We start from the raw sequence: 23,250 nt of genomic DNA on the forward strand, positions 1-23,250 counted from the left end.
AGTGCATACCTACAAGATACCTAGCCGACATTTCGCTTCTGAATTTCATTATCATATTCACCCAAAGATAATGACTCAGGAAAATAAGTTATAAGAGAACATCAAGAATTTGAATTGGGGCAGAAAAGAGGAAGCTGCAGAAAAATTATGATCTTTGGACCTGGGTGACAGAATCCATGCACTATCAACATTTGAATTTCCAAACTTACTACGTGAAAAATGCAAACATACAGAAGGACACTTTTCTTTATTCCCAGGAAGCAATTGGCAGGCAGTACTCGACAAAGGTGCAACTGACAGTGAGCTCAGTATCCCTTCAGCCTCAACTGTTCCTCTCAGACAGAGTGCAAAGGCTTCGTAGACTTGGGTTTCTTTAACAGGTGTCAGGTACTGATGTTGTAGTTCAGAATCTGCTGGTGTAGACAGTATCTGACGCTGGAATAGCAGCGATTAAATAGGAAAAAGTTGGCATGCAAGTGTCATTGTGTATTGGGGTGCCCAGCTGTGAGGCTAAGAGCACAATCTTCAAAATTATGATGATGTCATACCCAAGCAGACCATAAGGGCATTACTGATAAGCACGGCATGCAAATACACCCTGGCAAGGCAGGCAGCTCACCACCCAGGCCTTAAGACTGCAGTCCTGGGTGTAGCTGGCTGAGCCCACCACTGCCTTTCTCCACTGTCAGTTCTGTTAGCTTTAATACGGAAAGGCAGCAAACAGGACCAGAGCCCCGATTCAGCCATAGGCAGGCCTTTCTTTGCTTTGTTGTCTTAAGAAAAAAAAAATCTCTCGCATTCAGGGATTTGTTAAAACAATGTCTCTGCCACCTAAAGAAATTTGGCAACATCACAATAATAAATTTCGAAGGGGAACCCCCCCACCCACTCACAGTTGGTTATGTTTTCTAAGCGTGGCTTGTGTTTCTTTCAGGAATGTATTTTCTACTCATTCTGGTTAATTTTTAAGATGCATTTTCAAGGAATGTCAAAAAAAAGTTTATATTGAAAAGATGATCCCACGTGAAAATATCTTTCACTCTTACCCTGGACACATAGTTTTCTTCCACTCTGAATTCTTTTAATTTTATAGGCACAACCAATGGGCTAATGGTACTCTGCGTTTTGTGCTCTGAGTCTGGGGTTAAATGAGTGTACTTCTCCTTCCTTCTGTCTTCCAGTGGTGAGCCTGTGCTTTTGAGCTTGCTTTTGGGGACCAAGCACAGCTGTCTCTGGAATGCAAGTAGTCAGTATATGGAAGGAGCTCAAATCCTCAGTTTTTACTGGATGAACTTTGAAGGGAACAATGTGAGATGCAATATCCCCTTTCCAGTTCCACTCTTAGGTATGAGGAAGGAAACAGCAACACATGCAGGAGGTTGCATTTTTTTTTTTTAAAATAAGAGTTATTTCAGAGTCAAAGACAACTGTCTAGATTGTGAATCAAGAAGGAATAAATGGTTCTGAAAAATGCCACCATTCATACTGCCTTCTGTAGTCACTGTCATCAATGACACCTGCGTAAAGAGGTGGCCAATCTCTGGAAAGTCCAGGGTAACTTGGCATGACTGAGGGCTGCATCCATTCCATGTATCCCCAGTTTCCATGGGGTTTTTGGAACAGAGTGAGTAGAACGGCTAATACTCTATATCATCAGCCCACAATAATGCATGGAGAGCATTTTATTGTTTGCTTTTAGTATTAGGTAGGGCACAGATTTTCATATTTGCTCTTAAAAGCCACAAGTAGAACACCACAATACTCTGCCCAGGTCCATCAGTCAATGGATTTTACATTATTGAATATCCAAGGGCTACAATCAGACTACCTATTATGTGAAGCCCAGTTGTCAATTCAGATGCAATACGTATTCAACCACAATTTGTGGGCAAAATCCAAAGCCAACTTAGGTTTTTCTGCCAGTCTCTGAGAAAGAGTAAGAAGGGAGGAAAGAGGGCTGGGACAGTGGACTCCACAGACATAGCCTTCATCACCTTCTGTGATTAGAGGCAACAGAAGGAATCACACTTTTAAAGCAGGCTCCCATTCCTATTATGACTTGAACCACTGGGTCAGGGTAGGTCCCCAGAATCACTGCAGAAATGCTTGCTGTGATGTTGAAACTGTGGAAGGACACATGGCTAGCTCATATCATGCTTATCATAGTTGTTCAACAGCTGCATATCTGGTGATTAGACAACTCACGACGCCCTAACTGTCTAGGCCTGGGTTGAAAGAAGAAAAAAAAAAACTGTCAAAATGAAAAAAAAAAATTAGGCAGTGACCTGCATACACAGAAACACACCAAGCTGTGAATCGTGACTGAACAGGCAAAAGCCGTCCATCCATTCCCATGCCTGGCATCAACCCCGTATGAGAAACGTAAGAAAATAATCACCTAGAAAAAAACCAAGATGACTTACTTCGCAATGAAAATATGCTGGCGCAGAAGCCAACGCCTTACTTGACTCCTTGCTAATTATGTTAGGCTTTTTCATGTCAAACAGTGGGGTACAGGGAGGGGGTGCTGAATCCTTCACTCAGCTCTTATCGGACAACCAGGCAAGCTACACAAAGTTTGGATGGACCTATGCAGTCATCATGGCAGAAGGCCCCGCAGCCTTTGCACACAATCATGGCTTTGAGCCGGCAAGAACATTTCAGCTCTAACTCATCTGCGTTGCTGTTGTCCGTAAAGTTCTGAACTGGCGGCATCTGGGTGTTTTGACCTGCCAGACCCGTGGTGGTGGTGGTGGTGGCTGTGGCGGGACTCGAGCCACTTCCCAGAATCCCAATGGACTTTTCAATGGCAGATGCTGCCCTTTTGAAATTTGTGCTCCCAAAGTGTATCGTCGGGTAACTTCCACAGAGCGGTTGTTGCTGGGGTATTGGTAGTTTCTGAGCAGCTAATTGGGTAAAAGGCTTTGGGGGCTCAGAGAGCAAGTAGGAAGAAAATTCTGCATTTTTTAATGCAAATGCCTTCAGCTGCTCCTTCACTTCGTTCTGGTCGTACGGAACCTGCTTCATGCCCAGTTCACAGCTGTTGCTTAGACCTTCCTCAAAAGAGAGAGGTTCTGATTTGATATTGCTACATATGCCTGTGGACTGGGGCCAACTAAGTCGCTTAGTGGTTTCCATGGTAACTGGTGGTTGCTTTTGATCCGGTGGGACTTCTACCGTGGGAAGAGGCGGAGGTAGTGGAGGGGGTGGAGGGGGTGGCGGGGGCAAGGCCAAGGGTGGAGGGGGTGGTGGTGGAGGGGGTGGTGGGGGTGGCAGTGGAGCATGGACCACCGCCTTGCTTGGCATTGTGTGGGCGGTGCCTCCCCCATCCTCACCTTCTTTTGTAGGCATGTTGGGGGACAGCATAGTGGCTAGTCTTAGCTGGTGAGGTGCTGTGGGAAGATTCACATCTCCCAATGCTTTTTGTTCCAGATGCCTATTGAAGGCAAATGAATTGCAGCCCACTGGGGTCTTGGGAGAGTTCTGTAACAGAGCAGCCGTGGGAAGGGGTCCCCTGGCAGCCATGGGCATTTGGTAGAACTGCTGTCTATGTGAGGTACCAGCGTCCGCGTGGAAGCCTTCGTTTTTGTTTATGTGGAATAGGCTCGGCTGGAAACTGCACGCAGGCAGCAGCCGCTTTTGTTGCTTGATCTCAGGGCTGGGCATGATCCTGGTGGCCGTGGAGGTCTTACTGAGCCGTTCCTGCTTGAACGGCTGGCTGTGTCCTCCGAGCTGACTCATGCCTGGACTGATGACGCAGGGTACCGCTTTGACGTCGGGCTCCATCACCATCTTCCCCGGCTCGCATTTCACTTGAGCGTGGTCTCCCGCCGTCCTGGCTGCTCTCTTTTTGGGATGGTTTTCTCGCTTTCTCATTTGGACTGGTGCTAGAGCCCCTGCCAAATAGCCCTTACCGTCTGGATTTGGAGAGGTGGATGGCATGTCGACCATGCTTCTCTCCAGCCCTGTCTTACCCACTGAGGTAGTTTGAAGAGGCAGAGGGAGCCTGTTGATTTCAAGTTTGGCTCCCAATCTTGGCTGTGGTAACACCTTTTCCAGAGGCAGGTTGCCCTGCAGTAACTGTGTCACGAGTGGGTTATTAGCTTCCACGGAAGACAGACGGCAGCTTGAGCTGCCGGTACTTGGGAGTCTTTTCATGGTGTCTGTAGCCAAGGAAATAGCCTCTTCCACAGGGCTCGTGGTGGAAGGCTTCATGGCCTGTGCTTGTTGTACACCAGTGCTGTTTGTCACCTCTGTGGCCGGAGGAGGGCGCTCAGGGCCAGGAAACTCCTCGGTGTCCATTCTAAAGCCCTTGTCTACTTCATGCGGTTCGGGCTTCACAGGAAGACTGACATTTGTGATGAGATTCCTAGGGTGGAGGTCTGACACAGGTGCATAGTTAGCATGTTCGGTTTTCACAGCCTTCAGGCCAGTCTGCTCTGGATGCTCTTTCTGTTTACTTGAGCCTGAATGACTCACCACAGGCTGTGCTGTGTTTCTCATTGGGTCTTCACTCCAACAAATCCGGTTTCCTGGGTTATATTGATTGCTACAGGCTGTGTCCGGTTCATTCTTGAAAGTACTTGAGTTTCGCGCCTGCTCAGCAAAGCCATGAGTAGGAACGGTCACGGTCACTTCGGTCAGTTTATCTGGAAGAGTAAGAGGCAGTTCTCGGAGAGCAGCGCAAGTGGCCTGCATTGTCTTACAGTCCTGTTTGGCCGAAGAAGCAGCAATGAAGACAGACCCATGGTCAAGCCCTTCACTTGTGGCCTGCTCAGGTCTGCTGATGACAGACACCTGAGGACATGCCACAGGCTGGATGGATACGTCTGTCCTCACCGACCTAGTCTGGGAATCCAAGCTTGAGTCTGCACTTTCAATGGAGACAGTCAGAGACACATTGGAGGTCAGTGTTGTGCTGTGGTCCACAATGACTTTACACGGAATTGATCTGTTTACGGATGCTGGGACAAAGCCCCCTGGTGGCTGCTGAGGTTTCTCAGAATTCTCGGTTCTGTTTCGAGGCCCTGAATTGTTGTCTGAGCTCTCCCCACTTGCTTTGGGAGGACAGTTGTAAGAGTTTACAGTGAGCATGTTTCCCGCAAACATTGCGACAGGTGGGCGTGGAACCAGCGAATCAGCCACAGTCACCGCATCACCACAGCCAAGGGCTGTTCTCACGTTGGCACCCACGGACATGGTGGCCTGTTCTTCACTTCCGGGCATGGCTATCTTCTCAGAAGTAAATCTGTTATTAATCCCTGTGGGGGGAATCAAGACAGAGCTAGTGCAGAGATGGTTTGGCAAATTACTTCCAATGGTGGGAGCTGGCACAGAAGTGTACTGATTGGGCATTACATTAGCAGCCTTGCTGCTGGGTACAAGCAGGGCCTTCCCATCCATAGAGTTAGACTGTCCAGCACCTTCTGGAGCAGCTGGCATAGGAGTCCTGTTGATACATTTTGGTACAAGGGCTATGCATGGGGCTTCAGATCCCTGGATGGATTTCAACATGCTTATATTACAAGCAGAAATCGTACTGTTTGCACTGTCAACAGACATGAGGACAGAAGATTTGTCAACAGGACTCACAAAGGGATGCTCTTTAATTGCTCCCGACATGGCGGTGCTGCAGACAGACATAGGGATGGGGTTGATGGGACTTTTATTAAGAAGTACGGGTACACTGCTATTTTCTGAAGAGGTAGATGAAACAATTTTCTCAGTTAAATGTGACACAGGTATGTTGTCATCAGAACTATGCACAGACAAGTCAGTGGCAGTTTCTGGCATCTGAGGTGGGTTCAGAGGCTGCTGCAATACAGTGGTGGTCTCCCGGATGTGTGCGGGCTTGCTGCTAGGAGATCTACAGTTTGGATTGATGATAATGACTCCTGTAGAGCCTTCTATTTTTGTCTCGGGGGTAGGAGAGGCTTCCATATTGAGAGATTCTTCCTTGGTGCTGACAATAGGTAACCGGGTCTCCTTGGAGGTCTGGCAGAGGTGGACCCTGGACTGATGTTTTGCAAAGAGCTTAGCTTTGGTCTGCTCTTTGATGTGGGCCAGGGTTCTTGCCTTCCCGCCTTCCCCTGGGCTTCCCATGGCTCCTGAGACAATGCTCGCTGCAGCTGCAACTGCAGCAGCTGCAGCAGCCTCACGCTGGGCCCGGGCTTGTTGAGCACGGGCCTTGATGTCTGCAAGGGTCCTGGCTCCTGTGTTCCTCCCACTGCTGACTGATGTACTAGTGGATGCCCGGGACTCTGCTTTGGAGACTGGCTGGCTCTTAATGATAAAAGGCGGCCCAATTTTAGAAAGCTGTATCTGAAAGAGGAGAGAATAAAAAGATATTAGCATGCAACCAGTAAGGAGGGTGGTGGAGCATAGTCACTCAAGGGGAGGATGAGGGCTACGGATACAATTCAGTTGGCTCAGAGCTTGTCTAGCGTGCATCAAGTCCTGGGTTATATCTCTGTCGTCCTGACCCTAATAGGAAATAAAGGCGGGCAGTTCTCTATGATCTTGGATCCAATCTGGTCTACAAAACTAGTTTCAGGCTACACAGTGAGACCTGATCTCATCTTGGGCTATCTATTGATCTTGAAGCAGGTTGGAACCATATGACAACCTCTGCCTTAATAAAAAAATGGTTAGTAGGATGAGACTGAGCTGCTTTCATTTATAATGTGTGTTGAAATATGTCCAAATACCTGCATGTACATTTAGGACATAAACAAAATGTGCAGGATGAATGTGACAATGAAGTGTTTCACCTCTGAAGGCATCAACCAATAATTTCATTTAGAGAAATATGAAGAATATTCTTAAAGTCACATATGAGTAAAACAAACCTCATGCTTCTTAGGTTGAGAGTAGCTCCTAGGGGAGCACTCTTGTAATCAGGAGGCCAGTGAGAGTCTGAGGTTAGCCTAGGCTACATAGTGAGTTCTGGGTCAGCATGGGCAACAAAGGAAGACCATGTCTTAAAAAATAGGTAGATAGATAGATAGATAGACAGACATACAGACAGACAGATAGATAGATAGATAGATAGATAGAAAGAAAGATAGATGATAGTTGACACAAAGATTATACATAGATGATACATATATAAATAGACAGATGATAGAAGATGGATTGTATGTATATACACACATACACACAGAGAGAACAGATGATAGATAGTGAGAGAGACTTACAGATACTTACTTTTAAAATTATCTTCCCGGTTAGAGAAAGACAAACCAACTGAGATATTTACTCCTACTTTAATCTTCCTTCAGTTAATCCAAAGGAAACATCTCTGGCCAAGAAGCATGGGGACCACAGTTCTCATCCTGGCTTCGTGGAAGCTCACTATGTGTCTCAGTGGCTCTATGAGCAGAGGGTGATAGAGTTTTGATGGACTCTCACACACATCTGGCATGCTGCCTACTGTGTGCAATAAGCATACTGTGACGGCTTACAAACTCAGTTATTTCTGGTCAGTAGCTTTATGTAGACAGAGGATCCTGTACTTAACCCGTGTATTATCCTAACATTTTAATAAAAGCAGGGATAGGTGATTTGACTACTTTTACATTTCAAAACAAATGTTTTGGGTGATTTTTTTTTCTAACATTGATCATCTACAGGGACACTGAACCTGCCCCAGTCCAGTCTACACTACTTACCTAATCATGGTATTTAATAGGCCAAAAAGTCAATATAGGTCAATAGGTCAAAAAGTCATCATCTCATGTGGGAGGCACAAGAGTTATTGTACAGCCTCCCAAAGCAAGGCTGTGATGAACCACTCCCTAAGAACATCCTCAGAGTCACAGTTTTGGGGCTAGAAGGGCTCTGGTTGCTATCCTCATTTCAAACTTGGAAGTTACCTGCCCAGGGATTTGACAATCATATAGTGACAGAGAGTTTGTAAATACCTAATTTGGCTGTTCATAGGTATGTGCTCTGTGTCTTTCCCCTTCCCATTTAGAACAAGACTGTCCCAGAAGATGTATATATTTCTCCAAAACTTGTATGTATATTGGCATTATAATTCCTAGATGGGTACAGGATCTTCCCACCTGAGATACATTTCTGCACTTCTAGATAATTTCTCATCTCTCTGAACAATCTTTTTTTCTTATCACAAACTGCTTATAAATCATGCCCTCCAATCCATAGCCAAGAATCACCTATTTGCCAGAGGGATTACATTTTTATTTTTAATATTTCCCTTAGTCTAATTAATTAAAATAATAAAATTTTATCTAAGTCTGCCTAATCAAGAGGTTCAAGACAAATACTAAGGATATAAATTACTTTCTGATTTTCTGAAAACACACATCTATCATATATGTATCTATCCAACCTACTAATATGTATTTAAGGAAAGTGTATAGCAGTCTGAATATCAGCTTTTGATTTGCTAACAAAATGTAAAAAGCACATTTATGCCTTTCTTTCTATGGCTTATAAATTAGACAGCAGGGTGATTTACTAATTGGTGTTTGCCACAGAACTTTAAATGATGAGAATCTTATTTAGTAGGCACTGCTTTATTAAGTAAAATAACTAAAGGCACACTCTTAAAACTCAGCCATGTAAAGCTCCTGAATCACCTATAACATTGGGTGTAACAGCAAAATAGAAAAACAAAAACAAAACTACTTTTAAAAAGCTTAGGATGGCTTTAATTCTACAGTGACCTATGATAAGGAAATTATCCATTATACAAACATAAACTAGAATAGACAAAGGACACAAATAAATATGACAGAGCATAGCAAAATTTTTAATTAGAAATTTCTTTTGAACCAAGCTCAATTTTCATTTTTCTTACCATCCTACAACTTACCTAACATATGTATCTCATTAAAAGATACACAGATCCAGGATAGAATCAAAGAATCTAAAGAGGGTTATCTGCCCAAAAAGCTATATAATTTGGTGACATCTGCGGCCTCTCTAATATCTTAGAAACAGAATCTTGAATTTATTGATACATCTACTGCATTCTCTCTCAGTTCATAATGAATTTTTAAAAAATTTTCTTAAGAAATACTTAAAGGTGCCTCATAGGTCATGTTCTTTATCTGTGGCTGTGGCAGAGGCAGCTCAGTGTTTGATGAGTCTTCATCTCTCAGTGCCAGCTCTGCTCCTCATTCACACCTGTGGAACTTTATCTTCTATCCTTTCCCAAGTTCCTCCTCTATACCATGCTAGCCACAAAATTCCTGACCTCTTTATACTGTGTAGGGTCCAGCAGGCCCTGCCCTTCTCTACATTGTTGCTAAATCCTGCTTTTAAACAAATGGATCATTTAGACCTTCTTGTATGGAGTCACTGTATAGCTTATTAAGGTTTTAAAAAATGTGTGTGTATGTGTGTGTGTGTGTATGTGTGTGCAGCAATGTGCTTGTAAGTACCACAAACAACAGGAAGTTACAGATCCTCTGAAACTGGAGTTAAAGGTGCTGCTGAGCCACCTGATATGGATGCTGGAACTGAATATGGGTCGTCGCGAGAGTGGTAAGTGCTCTTAACCACTGGTCCATCCCTGGAGTCTCCTCTATGCAGTTTTTAAAAGACAATTTAATGTTAGGGTGAACATAAGTAGATTAGATTATAGTTTGCTCAAAGAGAAGCATCTAATTAACTTTCGGAAATTAAGTTTCTAAATAAGGGGCCATATATATAATAGTCATCTTTTGAACTCCATACCTTGAGAGGGGGAACCCTGGGCTCCTCTCGTGGCGGCTGCTCTTTCTCGGGGGGACTGCTGGACGCTAGGCTCCGGGCTGACTGATCATCTTCTATCCTAGCTCTTTTTTCTTTACATATTCCAAAGCTATGCTCCACGGTTTTCCTCTTTGATAACTCTGATTCTCTATTTTCATTTCTTATCCCATCGGGTGACTTGGAGGGCTCTGAAATTTTGGAAGTATGTGAGGTCTCCAATCGATTCAGTGTACCGCTCTGCTTATGCATTTTGTTTCGTGAGCCTTCTAAAAAGGTAGCCTTATCTACTGATGGCACATACTGTTTGTCCTGTACTTTAGCTGGAAGAAGCTCATTTCCCTTGATCTCTGTTTCCTCAGAGAAGACAGGTTCTTCCAAAGGCGAAGACACCCCTTTCTTCTCAGTTCTTTGCAGAACACTATGGTTTTTAACTTTTGTCATTTCTGTAGCAGGAAGTTCTGGGATGGAAGGGGCATAGAGCTTCTCCATTTCAACATGAGTGTTACAAGGCTCCTGACTCAGAGTCTGACCATGCGATTCTTCAGGTGGAAGTGCTTCAGGCAGCATGGCAGAACTCATGTTGATGGGTTCTGGAATGGTGGACAAAGGCTTTGGGTGGGAGACGAGGTTCTCTCCCAGGGGATTGGTGGGGATGGAAGGTTCCTCTTTCTGTGGAGAGATAGCTTCTTCAGATCCTGAAGGTGACTTTCTCTGCTGATGCACCATTCTTTCATTCATGGAAGATTTAGAAATAGGAGAAGTCTCTGCAGGAATTGGCAAACTGGATACAAAAGGCGTCTCAGAGGTGAGAGGCATGGAAGACACTGAGGAAGTTTCTGATGTCAGTGGTAAATCAGATATTGGAGATGCTTCAGATGTTAGAGGTAAGTTGGATACTGGCGATGCCTCGGACGTCAGAGGTAAGTTGGACATAAGAGATGCTTCTGAGACTTCAGGTGAGGTGGCTAGTGGAGATACTTCTGATGCCAGAGATGCATGAAGGATCTCACCAGTGGGGTTTCTCTGGTTGTACTTGTCTGTATTCTCAGTGCTGGACACCTCAGAACAGAATGTTGTTTCCAGAGAGGCTGGAGTGCAGGACTCTTCAGATGTGGAGTGTGTCTCCCCGCCTGGGGATGGAAGGCTGGCACCTGCTCCCTCTGGGCTCTCAGAGGAGAAGGAAGTCTCTGAGATGCAAGCGTTTTCTGAGAGCTGTTCTTCAGGGTCACTCTGCAGCTCCATATCTACAGCAATTCCTTCATTTGGAAGTTGGCTTTCTAGAGAAGATGGCCCTGCTCTCAGGGCCATGGTGCTGGTCTCTATGGTGGTTTCTTGTTCCTTCTGTTCCACATCAAGGACATGGGTGACAGATGAAGGGCAAGGAAGGAGAGAGTCACAGATTTCTAGTTGGTCAATAACAACAGACATTTCTTCCTGAGGACATTCTAATTTCTCAACTATCTTCACTTCAATGTGAGGTAAAGTGTCTAAAATGTCATTCATTACAACACAGGACTCCAAGCTGTCTTCAGGGGCTGCTACCTGGGGTTCTTCACAAGAGGTGGCAGGACTTTCAGACTCCTCAGAAAACTCAGTTATTGTTTTAAGATTTTCATCTTGGCATTCATAGATACTCGTCTCTACCTCCTCTGCCACTTCCTCCTGAATCACAGATTCCTCTGGGATAAATATGTCTTCTGTTTCAGATTCTGTCATTATATCCTTCACTGGAACCTCTAACATAGGGCAAACGGTAGTGCAGAAGTCAGCCTCCAAGGAAGTTGAACTTTTCATGACTTTTGGTTGCTGTTCTTCTAATGCAGTCTGAGCAGAAGGACCAGGAAGGCCAGAGTCCCCATGTGAGGAACTCCCTTCAGCTCCTTCATGGTTTGGTCCAGAAGTAAGCTTCATAGATTCTTCTCTGGACATGCCCAATCTGAGGAAGAAGTAGAGACATTATTGTATAGCCATGAAATTGGCTTAGATTGGATCTCTTACAAGTTCAGTATTCAATAAAGGCAAATGTATCAATTTAATCATGCAACCACTAAGCCATTTGATTAATTTATGTTAAGTAGTTCCTGATAGAGCCGCAGTGCTACCATTATGCTTAAAAGAAGCAATAGCTAATTAAGAAAGGCAATTTTTGTTTCATAAGTAAGGAGTTATGAATCTTACCAAGTATTAGTAAAGGGAATTTAAATGTTACAAATAACAATGAATCAGAGAATATGACTAGAAAAATCAAAGATAAATAAAACCAAAGTTCTTTTAAATCAGAAAGCAAAAATATATCTTTGTAATATAAAAATTGTAGAGACTTTAAAGCATACAATGGAAATACTTTTAAAAATGGGAATTTAGAGAAATATATCAGATTTTAAAATTGAAATGATGTTCAAAGATCGGGTATCTTAGAAACAATCTAAGAAATGCCATGCAATCTTTATCTTACTATCTGTCTAATTAAATATGAAAATAAAACAATTTTGATGAGTCACTGTTTAATTCATATTAAGTTGCACCATCAGCAGCAGATGGTAGAGAGACACATAAGTGAAGCCTAATTAGGGTGCAGGTGATGAAAAGGTTTAGATAGCAATATTCTTAGGAAACCTCAGAGCAACGAAAAGACAACTGGTGCCAGTCACCTGAGAGGGACCTGGTGCTTGGGTGGCTCTCCCAAACAGTGGGGAATCCATGTAATGTAGGGAGAGCAAAATTGAAGAAGCTGCTACTGTTGTGTGTCAGCTCTCCAATATGAATTAATGAGATAGTAAAGATCAAAGGACAAGTTATTTTATGTCATGAAGTAAAAAACAACAACAAAAAACCTAGCAATGGCCCACAACACTGGTTCTCAGCCTTCCTTAAGCTATGACCCTTTAATACAGTTTCTCATGTTGTGCTGATCCTCAGCCATAAAATCGTTTTCATTGCTACTGTATAACTGTTACGAATAATAATGTAAATATTTGATATACAGGATATCTGCTATCTGGCCCCTCTAAAAGGGTCATTTGACCCCCAAAGGAGTCATGCCCCACAGGTTGAGACTTACCGGTCTACAGCAAGAAAAGCCTCTAGGGTATGATCTTGTGTTTCAGAGTGTTTTTAATGGTTGTGAAAAGTCGTTACTTGTGGTGTAGTAGCTGTCATCTTCTGTGACAATGCCCCTCCATCAAGTGAGCTTGGGAATCTGGGAGTATCCAAACTTCTTGGATAAACTGTGCGTGTTTGTGGATTTTTATGAGAATTATTTGTATAGTTAAGATTTTCAACAACTTACTGAACTTTATTATATAGACCATAATATTTAGCTTCATGTTCCCTGCTACCTACCTAACCTTTGTAATAACATCAATGTAGATGGTCTACGGGCAGGCTTCAGGCCTGTACTTCCCACTTCTTCATGCTTCCAAGCTTCAGGATAACCTAGGAAGCTTCCGACAATGTGAATTTCTGGGTTGCTCCATCAAGACATTTCAAGTGGGTGTTCATGTGTTCGAATCTGTGTGTATGCTTAAATAAATTCTATTAATTTATCTCTACTTAGTTTTGCATATGTGTAGGTACATCTCAGAACTCAGCTAGAGAAATCAAAGACCTCAGTGCTTAAAAGTACCGTGAATGAGGACAATTCGCCAAGGCTGGCCCAAGGCTGGCCCATGCTGAATAAGAAGCTTCTTAGCATGAATGAATGTGTCTATGCATGTATATGTTTTCACATGTGTGTAGCTGCATGTGCACATGGGTGTGTATGCATACAAACAGTAAAGGTTACTCTCCACTGTTATTCTTCAGACATTAGTCACATTGGCTTTATTTATTAATTTACTATCTATAATTTATTTATTAATATTGTATACATGAGTGCACGTGTGTATATACATACATGCATAAAACCCAGAAAAACACATCTGATTCCTTGGAGCTTGAGTTACAGGTGCCTTCAGGATATGTTGCTTGCTGTGTGGGTGTTAGGATCCTCACGGTTACATAGAAAGTGCTTTTAATTGCTGAGCCATCTGCCTGACTCCTCTGTCCCCCTGCTGGTGTTTGTATTTTGTGTATGCATGCAATTTGGGTTTTGATACTGTTTTTTTTTTTTCAATGACCTTTGAGCTTATCAAACAGGTAAGGTCAGCTGACTAGCAGCCCCGCCTTCCCAGTGCTGAGATTATAAATGTGCATCGCACACATCATTTACATTGGTTCTGAAGTGTCACTGAGCTCCCCCTGTGTGCACAGGAAGCACTTTATGAACCAGACTATCCCCATTTGCAAATATACAGACAGCCCCTTTAAGACAGATTCCTTCCCTTTGCAGAAAAGCTCAAGTGAGATTTCTGGGGGTTATTTAACCACTAACAGGAGATGTTTATGAAATGAAACTGAATGAAACAGAAGATATTCCCTGAAACTACTCTGTACCTTTTATAAAAACATTAGTCAGCACAATTTCTTCTACAAAGACCTGTAGCTACAAATTAATAGCTTCTTGATACCCATTCCTAGAAATCTGGTTGTCTGAGACAGAGATTCTTCCCAAACAATGCCTGTCTACTAAACGGGATGCAGAGGGAAAACTGCTTTCAGGTTCAGTTCCTATTATATATACATGAGGATGCTATTGCTTACTTTTAAAAAGCATAGTCAGAAAGAAGGCCTTAGCCGGCAGGTAAAAGCCCTAGCTATACACACATGATAACCAAAGACTGACCTTCAGAGCCCATGCAAAAAGCTAGACAGAAGCTTTGGGGAGCACCTGTACTTCCAACCTTCATGTAGTACGATGGGAGGTAAAGACATTAGGCTCAGCTGAAGGCTGCAGGGCCAGCTAGCCTGGAGTATACAGTACAATGGCAGAGGCCTGGGATAACACCCAGTAATTGTTCTCTGACCTCTACACAGGTGCTGCATCAGGGTGTTCATACATCATACACAAATACACACTAAATTGAAAGAAAAATGAAGCAACATACATGCTTATTAAAACATTAAATCAAACTGCACTACACACATAGAATGGAAGGTGATATCTCAAGCTCTCTCCAACACAAGAAGTAAGCGCACACTAGAATGGACACCTCAACTCATTATTTGCAGGGGACAAGCATGTGAATTAAATGTGCCTCAATTCCCTGTCTTCAGAATCTTTATTAATGAAAATACTTGGATTAAAAACTAAGGGAATTTTTATCAAAATCCACTTAAGAAAACCAAAATTGACTGCTTCCAAGATTTCCCCTGTAATTTTAGACTTAAGATGATTTTTCGTGCACATGTTATAAACCTTGAAAGCTCATTTTTAAAATTTAAGTGCTGATAGGCCACTATAATTTTACCTTCAATTTCATTCACTGGGGGACCATTGCCTTTTCTCACAGGTTTATTAGGTTTTACAGCATATGAGGGTGCTGTGGGAAGCAGCGAATTACATTTTCATTTCCTTCTAAGAGAAATAAGAGAAAATCTCTAGTACTTACCTCTCTCCATAAAACCTCTCAAAGAATTTTTCTTTCCAAGGTTCTGTTTTCTTTTCCTTCTCAATTTCTTGCCTTATTCGTAATTGCATTTCTGGGGTAAACTCTCCTAGAATAAAATTGGCAATAAATTGAATTAAAATGCTCATGCATTCTGCCAATTCGGAAAGGCCACGTGCCATTCAGTTGAGTAAACTTCACTGGATGTTAAAAGTAAGATGTGTAATGATCACATTTTTAATATTGTCCATTTTATGAACATCGCTCAAATGCTCATTTCACGTTAGACCAACTCTAAAACATTTGGCATAGGTATTACCTACTATGGGCTGGAAATGAAACTGTATATCTACTGTCCTAGAGGAAATCATCCTGATGGAAGTAGAAGGTGCATAATGGACTATGAAATATTGTCCAAAGCCCTGTACAGGCCATAAGAATAATATATGTATTGAAAGGACAGACAGGACAGCACTTAATTTTTCCTAAGTCAATTAAAGAGGATTACATTTAGGAGTTGACTCTTGAGTTAGCTTTTAAAGGATGATCAGGCTTATGTAAGTGATTAAATCACAAGGCACCGAGACATGAATATGTATATTTATGTCCTTTTGAGTGGCCAATTCTTAGAATATAGAATGAAATTAAGTAAGAAAGGAAGACTGAAGTTAATTACCCAATGCACACTCTAAGGAGAGAACAGAATTTCCTTCAGCAGAAAGGAGTACCTCATGACATCCCGTGAGGAAAGAGTACAGACAGGTAAATAGTCTGGAAAGGCAGGTGACAAAGTAGTGGAGAAAGCAAAGGTCTCCTGCCTGAAGATTGCCGAACAGCATGGAGGGAAAGATGCAGCTTATAAGAGGGCCAGCAACCGTGAGGATGCTAACAGCTATCAGATTGAAAGGAGAGTCACAGATACTGTCTAAGTTTCAGAGTCCTCAAATGTGAGGGCAGGGTGACAGTTCAGAGGAAGCAGAAGGAAGACGAAAAAAGCACGGGGAATTCCAGGCTTAGTACACAGCATTTGGGATTTAGAGTGTGTAGAACAAACTAGTGAGATTTATAAATGCTGAAAAAAGACCAGGGGTGAAAGGAAGGGACCAGTCAGAATCTGGCGCTTATAGATTATGGTGGCATAGACCCGGGTGGTAAACAAGGCTGCTTGGAGAAAATGTATTGTTGGGAAGAAAATGTTATGTTAAAAATGTCATTATTTACTATAAAAGGGGAGTTCCCAATGGAAGCTGTGAGAGGACTGTGAGAAAAGGCCTAGGGAATAGTCTGAAATATACTACAAACCTCTAAAGCATGTTGTCTGATACATACAATAGAGTTAAAAAGAGTACAAATAAAATAAGAATAAATATCAGTATGAGGAGAGGAAGTCCCCTGTGAGGACTAAGAAGGTGCGAGCTGGAGGGACCAGTATTCCCAGGAGAGGCTGAGGCTTGCAACCAGGGCCAGCAACTCAGAGTGAGGGGAGTCATGTCCTGCATTGGGATTTTAGTCTATACAAAACCCTGGGTTGAGTTCAAAGGAAGGAAATGATGACAGAAGCTCTGGAGGGCTCTGGAGGGGCAGGGAAAAAAGGGAGGTCCACATTTCCTTAGAATCCAGAGCATGAAAAAACACTGTGATTCAAACTATGTTGTAATTTCAAGGAAATTATAATATATATGTAAATGTATATGTAAAATCTATGGCCTATCATACATACTTCAAAAATGTCTGATATTAAAAATGCTCCTCATTATCAAAGAATTAGTGTATTGCTTTAGAAAAAGGGGATATTGAGCTGGGCAGTGGTGGCACATGCCTTTAATCCCAGCACTTGGGAGGCAGAGACAGGAGGATTTCTGAGTTCGAGGCCAGCCTGGTCTACAGAGTGAGCTCCAGGACAGCCAGGGCTATACAGAGAAACCCTGTCTCTAAAAACAAAACAAACAAAACAAACAAACAAACAAAAGCAAAGGGAGAAATTGTACTAAGTGAAAATGTGTCTGGGGTGGGGGGAGTGGGAAGACCTGGAAGTCAGAGAAACACATAAAGCTCAGTACAGTATGTGAAGGTGCACTCCACAAAGGGTGTGCATTCTGCAGTATGTGTGCTCTCTAGTGTGTATACTCCAGAGTGTGTACACTCTAGAGTGTGTGTACTCTAGTTTAGCACATTTACTCCATCACAGTGTGTGTACTTTTGCATAGTGTGTGTGTACTCTACCAGTATGTGTGTACTCTAGCCGTGTGTGAACTCTAGCAGTGTGTTCATCACTGCCATATGTCCTCTAGCACAGTATGTGCTCCCTAGCATAGCATGTCTGCTCTAGAATGGTACATGAATTCTAATGCAGTACATGCGTTCTGACATAGTTGTGGTGGTTTGAATATGCTTGGCCCATGGGAAGTGACGCTATTAGGGGTGTGGCCCTGTTGGCGTAGGGTAGCCTTGTTCAAGGAAGTGTGTCATTGTGGAGATGGGGGTTGAGTTCCTGTGCTCATGTTCTACTCAGTGTGGAAGAGAGCCTCCTCTTGGCTGCCTGCTGAAGCCGGTCACTCTCTGCCTGCTTTCAGATCAAGATGTAGAAAGTTCAGCTCCTTCTCCAGTACCACGTGTGTCTGCATGCTGCTAAGTGTCCCACCATGATGATGATGATAGGCTAAAGCTTTGAAACTGCAAGCCAGCCTTAATTAAACCTTTGCCTTCTATGAGATTGCCTTGGCTATGGTATCTCCCAGAAATAAGACCCTAACTAATTAAGAAAATAGTACGTGTGCTGTGTCAGAGTGGGTGTGTGTTGTGTTCCCACAGAGCTTGTGTATACTAACATAGTACATGCACTGTAGCAGTGCGGGTGCATCTAACATCATACATGTGCCCCGCAGAACATGTGTACTCAGCATAGTGTGTAGTAGTAAAGTGTGTTTGCTCTAGCATAGCCCAGGTGCTCAGTCTGTACACTCTAATGTTGTACCTGTGTTCTAACACACTACACATGCTCTAGCATGTCACATAATAACAGGAAACTGAAATTTACCTTCTGCCAGTCGCTGTTTCCACCCTTGTGCTGCATATGCAAAGAATTCATTATTTAGAGCTGAAGTACTGAGGCGTAAAATTCCATCACTTCCCATCTAGGAAATAAGCCGACAAAACAATATTCCATCAGAGATAATTCAAAGTAAAAGCATGCAAAAGCGAAGCAAAAACTGAGCAGTAGTGTGTGTGTGTGAGTGCGTGCATGTGTGTGTGTGTGTGTGTATGTGTGTGTGTGTGTGTGTGTGTGTGTGTGTTTAGTAAGGATGATGAAGGAGGAAGGAAAAGAAAGGAACTCATCAAAAGATGACTCCTGGGTATCAATCACATGCATTCTACTTGCTGGCTTTCTGCACAGAGACAATGAGTGCTGTCCCTGACTGTAATTGTGGGCTGACTACAGAAGATAAAAAGATGAAGCAGTGTCAGGCAGCTAAGCATTAAGTGACTGGGTGTGAAGAAGGCTGAAGGCTGAAGGCTGAGGGAATGCACGAGTAGTGAAGGACAAGTCTGTTCAAGAAGTGGAAGGGCTATGGTGTGAAGAACATAAGGATGGGGTCTTTCTCCATATTGCCACACCCATACAAGGAGCAAGCATGGAGGTTCATATAGGTGATAAAACACAAATCTGTCAGATAAATTTGTGTGAATGTATGTGTGTGTGCACGTGTGTATGTGTACTTGTATATGCACATTTCCACATGTGTATACATTTCCCATGTCTGTGTGTCTATGTGTGTGCATGCATACTCACATATATGTGTGTTGTGTGCATACTGTGATGTGGATGCAGCAGTCAGTGAATGCCTTGAATGGTTGTTTCTCTGTCTCCCCCATGTGGATCCCAGTTATCAAACCCATGGCATCAACAAGTGTTTTTACTTGTGGGAGCATCTTACCGCCCATAATTAGATGTCATATATCCATACTTTTATTATTCTCCCTACACTCTATCTTCAGCCAAATAAAAGCATTAAAGAGTTGCTGCAATGACTACATGAATATATCATTAGATAATTCATCTTTCAGGAGTAAAGAGGAACATAAATTCTGAAAACACACACTATTTGTTCTAGACTGGGTCATGGAAACTCAAACCGAGGAAGGCAGGCATCAAGAATGTTGGGAATGCTGATGCCGAGCTGGTGGGCAACAGATGAGGTCCTTAGCATCACCATCGAAGAAGAAAGCTATAGCTACTAAACTACTCAATGCTCTGAACATATTTTATACAAGATTTCATTCACCTATTGTTTCCTCTTTGTTTTTAACAATTTTTAACAGATACATTTTAGGCGACCAGTGTGAGTTTTCATATCTGGACCTTGGGTGGGTACTAGCAATGAACAAAGAGTCACCCTCCTTATGTTCTCAACATACGCTACATGGAGCAAATGGCTCTGTTTCTTCAAGAACCTCGCCATTCATCTGTGTTCTGTGTGTTTGGGGTGATTAATATTAGTGGTCATTTTTGGCAGAATCTAGAATCACCTAGAACACAAACATCTCAGCAAGCCTGTGAGGGAGTTTCTAGACTGTGCAGAATTTAAGAAGAAGAGTCATTCTAAAGTGTGTGGGTTGGAGCCTAAATGCAAAGAAGTTGTGAGCCAACGTTCACCTTTCTCTTCCTAGCTGCAGATACTCATAATCACCTGCCTCATGATGTCACTATCATGATGTCTTAACTGTGATTACCTGTGTGCTCAAGCTATGAGTCAAGATAAAGCCTTCTTTCCTTAAGTTTCTTCTTGTCAGGTATTTGGTTACAGTGACTTTTAAAGTAAGTATTATGGTAGCCGTGACATAGCTTTACGGTTCTAACTTTTGTGAAAAATAGCCATTCTAATTGTCGGTTGGATAATTCTAAAATATAATTTTTAGAATTCAGTTTAACCACTGAATCATTAGTTGCTACTTGATGATAAGTTTCCAGTGGTTAAGGTATATGGGACCGAGAGCTAAGGATTTGCTAGTACTAGGACCTACTTGCCTGCTGTGTGCATCCTGTGCTCTAAGTTCTATGTTCAGTGAGACTGGAAGCCTACCTCCATCCTGAGTGTATCACTTCTACTGGGACAAGTTGCTCATTTTGATATTTAGGATCATGAACACACTGTGCATTGTAGGAAAATTAGTAAAATGCGTAATTAGTTGCAGCAATGCCTCTCAAAGATGTAGCATCTAAATGTGCCTTCAAATGTCTCCAAATGTAATATGGTGGCAGAACCATATTATCAAGATAAAAATATTCAAATAGCCAAAGCACTAAGTTAATAACATTATGGTAGTTAAGATTTGCCTGGATACCTTCTACCTCAAATGTGGTGGGATTACAAAACAAAGACCCACACAAGGGGGATCATCCAGAGGAAAAGAGATGCTGTTCCAAAGAGGAGCAGGCAGGAGAAATCTGGATCCACTGGACTTTCACCGCATAGCTCCTGGTACATGCAAAATAGGGTCAGAGCAGTAAAGAGCAGCAAGATGGCCACAGGCTCAGATACCTTGGAATGACGTCTGGGTCCTGGCACCAGAGCTACCAGCAGAAAAGCAGGTCTGAGGATAACCATAAATGGGTCTTAAGGGAGGGTTGGAAAAATGTCAGGCACAGGTTAAGTCTAGCTCAAGACTGGCGCAGCCTGTAGCTAACCAACCAGTTATTGCCTTTGTCTTTTCTTTCACTCTCCCTTCCATTCCTTTATTTCCCCTCAAGTAACTTGTGGCAGAGTAGTCCTCATGTACGACACTGTAAGTGCTACAAGAGCTAGAATGACCCCAGAAAACGTGAAGCTCCCCTGAGGTCCTGAAGCCTATGCAATGCAAATGAGCCAGGAAAAACGATTGCATGTCCCAGTCCTACTCAACCCTGCAAGGTGTTGGAAATCTGTTCAAGTTCAGAGGTCTGGAATAAACCTGCAGGAACAACCTGGGGTAACTCAGGTCCAGGGGAACAGGGATGATGGTAGATATGACATAAGCCAAAGATTTGGAGCTTTGACCTCTGCCCAGAACTAGCTTACTGAGTGCTTCTCAAGTAAATGTGAGGTTCTAGGTTAATGGCTTCCAGCTCTAAGTGTCCCCTTCAATTCACTTCTATATTTCATGACATTTTCTAGCTTGATCCACAATGCATGGAAGCCATGAGGTTCTATTCTATCTAAACTGGTGACACCTCAGAAAAGCCTTAAAGATCTATGCCTGCAAAGGTGATCTTAGGAATGTGTAAAAGTGAAAAGGAAAGGAAGATGTGGAGTTATTATTGAATGGTATTAGAAGATTTAGGAGACAGATAATCAAAGGACAATAATTCATGGTGATCTTCAGGACTGATGAAGGTCATTGGGTCCAAGGTAGCAAATACACTGTGAGCACATCAGAAGGAGAACCAACACCTCCCAGAATCACTCTAGCAGGAGGAGGTTAAGGAAGTCTGCCCTTGAAGCCAAGCACATCTTCCAAAGTTTCCAAGTATGGCCAGTGATGTGCCTCTAAGCCTGGAATGTGGGCTTAGACTGCAAGAGGATCTCCAGGATGTTGGAGAAAAGCTACTGCATGGAGAGAGATGAAAATGAAAGTGGAACCTTTGTTTCACAAGTGGATTTAGAATGAATTTAGCAGGTGCAGGGCTGTGCGCAGTGTGGGGTCCATGTGCATTAGGCCCAGTGGGAAAGGGATGAGGTGTTCTGTGTTTAGGGAGATACATGAAGCTGATGCAGCAGCAGCCAATGCAACAAACAGAGTCTCCAGTGTTCTCCATAATGGCTTCCTTGCTACCCTTATTTTGGTTAGCGAAAGATTTGAAAGTTCTCTCTGGCAGCTAATATACAAAATTTCTGTTTCACATATTGTGCCAGGCTCGGGGCTTGGTTACTAATTTTAAGACACAAAGAAACAGCAGATCCAGATTAACTCTGACAGATTCCCAAGATCTGTGCACATGAAAATGCAAGTGTGATAAAAACACGCTGTGGATCATGGAAGCTAAGCCCCAGAGGAAAATCATTTTCTTTTCAAATAGAAAGTACATGAAAATTAAGGTTCCCAACCGATGTGAGACAGCACAATTAAACACTGTAGCTAAAATAGACTGAAGAAATACGTGCCAATAAAACTTTTAAAATACACTATTAATTTTATGGCCTTTAAAAATACTGTCTGAAAGATATAACGCTTTAATGAACTAGAACAATAAACATTTCTGAAAGGTTAGTTATTTATTGATGAGCTACAAATTCTATTTTTTATTAGCTATGATAGAAACATTCATTCTGAAAAATCCTCTATCATGGTGAAATGTCTAGCTAAGCTATTGATCAGCTGCACTTCCTTTTAAATTAGCAAGGAAAAAAAAACCCTGACCAAAAAGATTTCTCTAGGTAAACTAATAAGAGTAAAGAGAAATGTATTTGTGAACAGATCCCGGGATGATGCAAAGATTTAAACTCTTTCTTGATGAGTTTATCATTTGGTTATGAAAACAATTTAACTGGTTATATTAGTATATACCTGTAATCACATCTTTGAAAGGCAGGAGGATTACTGTGAGTTCGAGGACAGGCTAAGCTACATAGTGGATTTTAGGGCAGCCTCATCGCCAAAGTGAGAGCCCACTTGAAAAACAAACAAACAAAAAACAAAAAGCAAAGCAAAATAAAACAACAAAAAATACCCCAAAACAGTGACAAAGACACTTAGGAATGGGTTTGTGGCAAGTAGAATTCAAAGCATTAAACAAACACTGCAATATTATCTAATATTTAAACTCATGTTTAATAAAATAATTTTTTAATTTTTGTGTGTGTGAGAGAGAGAGGCAGAGAGAGGCAGAAAGAGACAGAGACTGGTTGGGGAGAGCCGGGGCAGGGCAGCACCTCCTACAGCCAAGGCAGGCCTCAAAAGGTAGCTAATGCTGAATTTAAACTCCCGTTCTTCCTCCTTCAATTCCCATGTGATGACATCATAAATGACCAAAGTTAACATACTCTTTCACATTATCTTCTTTTTC

General features: G+C 42.5%; 1 protein-coding gene across 1 annotated transcript in view; it reads right to left on the reverse strand.

Moving 5' to 3' along the window:
- Window positions 1-2,362: 2,362 nt before the first annotated feature.
- Asxl3 (ASXL transcriptional regulator 3) overlaps window positions 2,363-23,250 on the reverse strand; it is a 107,091-nt gene continuing 86,203 nt past the window's right edge. The window contains exons 7-10 of the mRNA XM_052155944.1: window positions 18,247-18,343; window positions 15,213-15,318; window positions 9,706-11,659; window positions 2,363-6,321 (exon numbers count right to left, since the gene is read on the reverse strand). Coding sequence (XP_052011904.1) covers window positions 2,548-6,321; window positions 9,706-11,659; window positions 15,213-15,318; window positions 18,247-18,343 — 5,931 coding nt within the window. The 3' untranslated portion in view covers window positions 2,363-2,547. The remainder of the gene's footprint in view (window positions 6,322-9,705; window positions 11,660-15,212; window positions 15,319-18,246; window positions 18,344-23,250) is intronic.

The sequence above is a fragment of the Apodemus sylvaticus genome, chromosome 13 (genome assembly GCF_947179515.1).
Source record: "Apodemus sylvaticus chromosome 13, mApoSyl1.1, whole genome shotgun sequence".
Classification (NCBI taxonomy): domain Eukaryota; kingdom Metazoa; phylum Chordata; class Mammalia; order Rodentia; family Muridae; genus Apodemus; species Apodemus sylvaticus.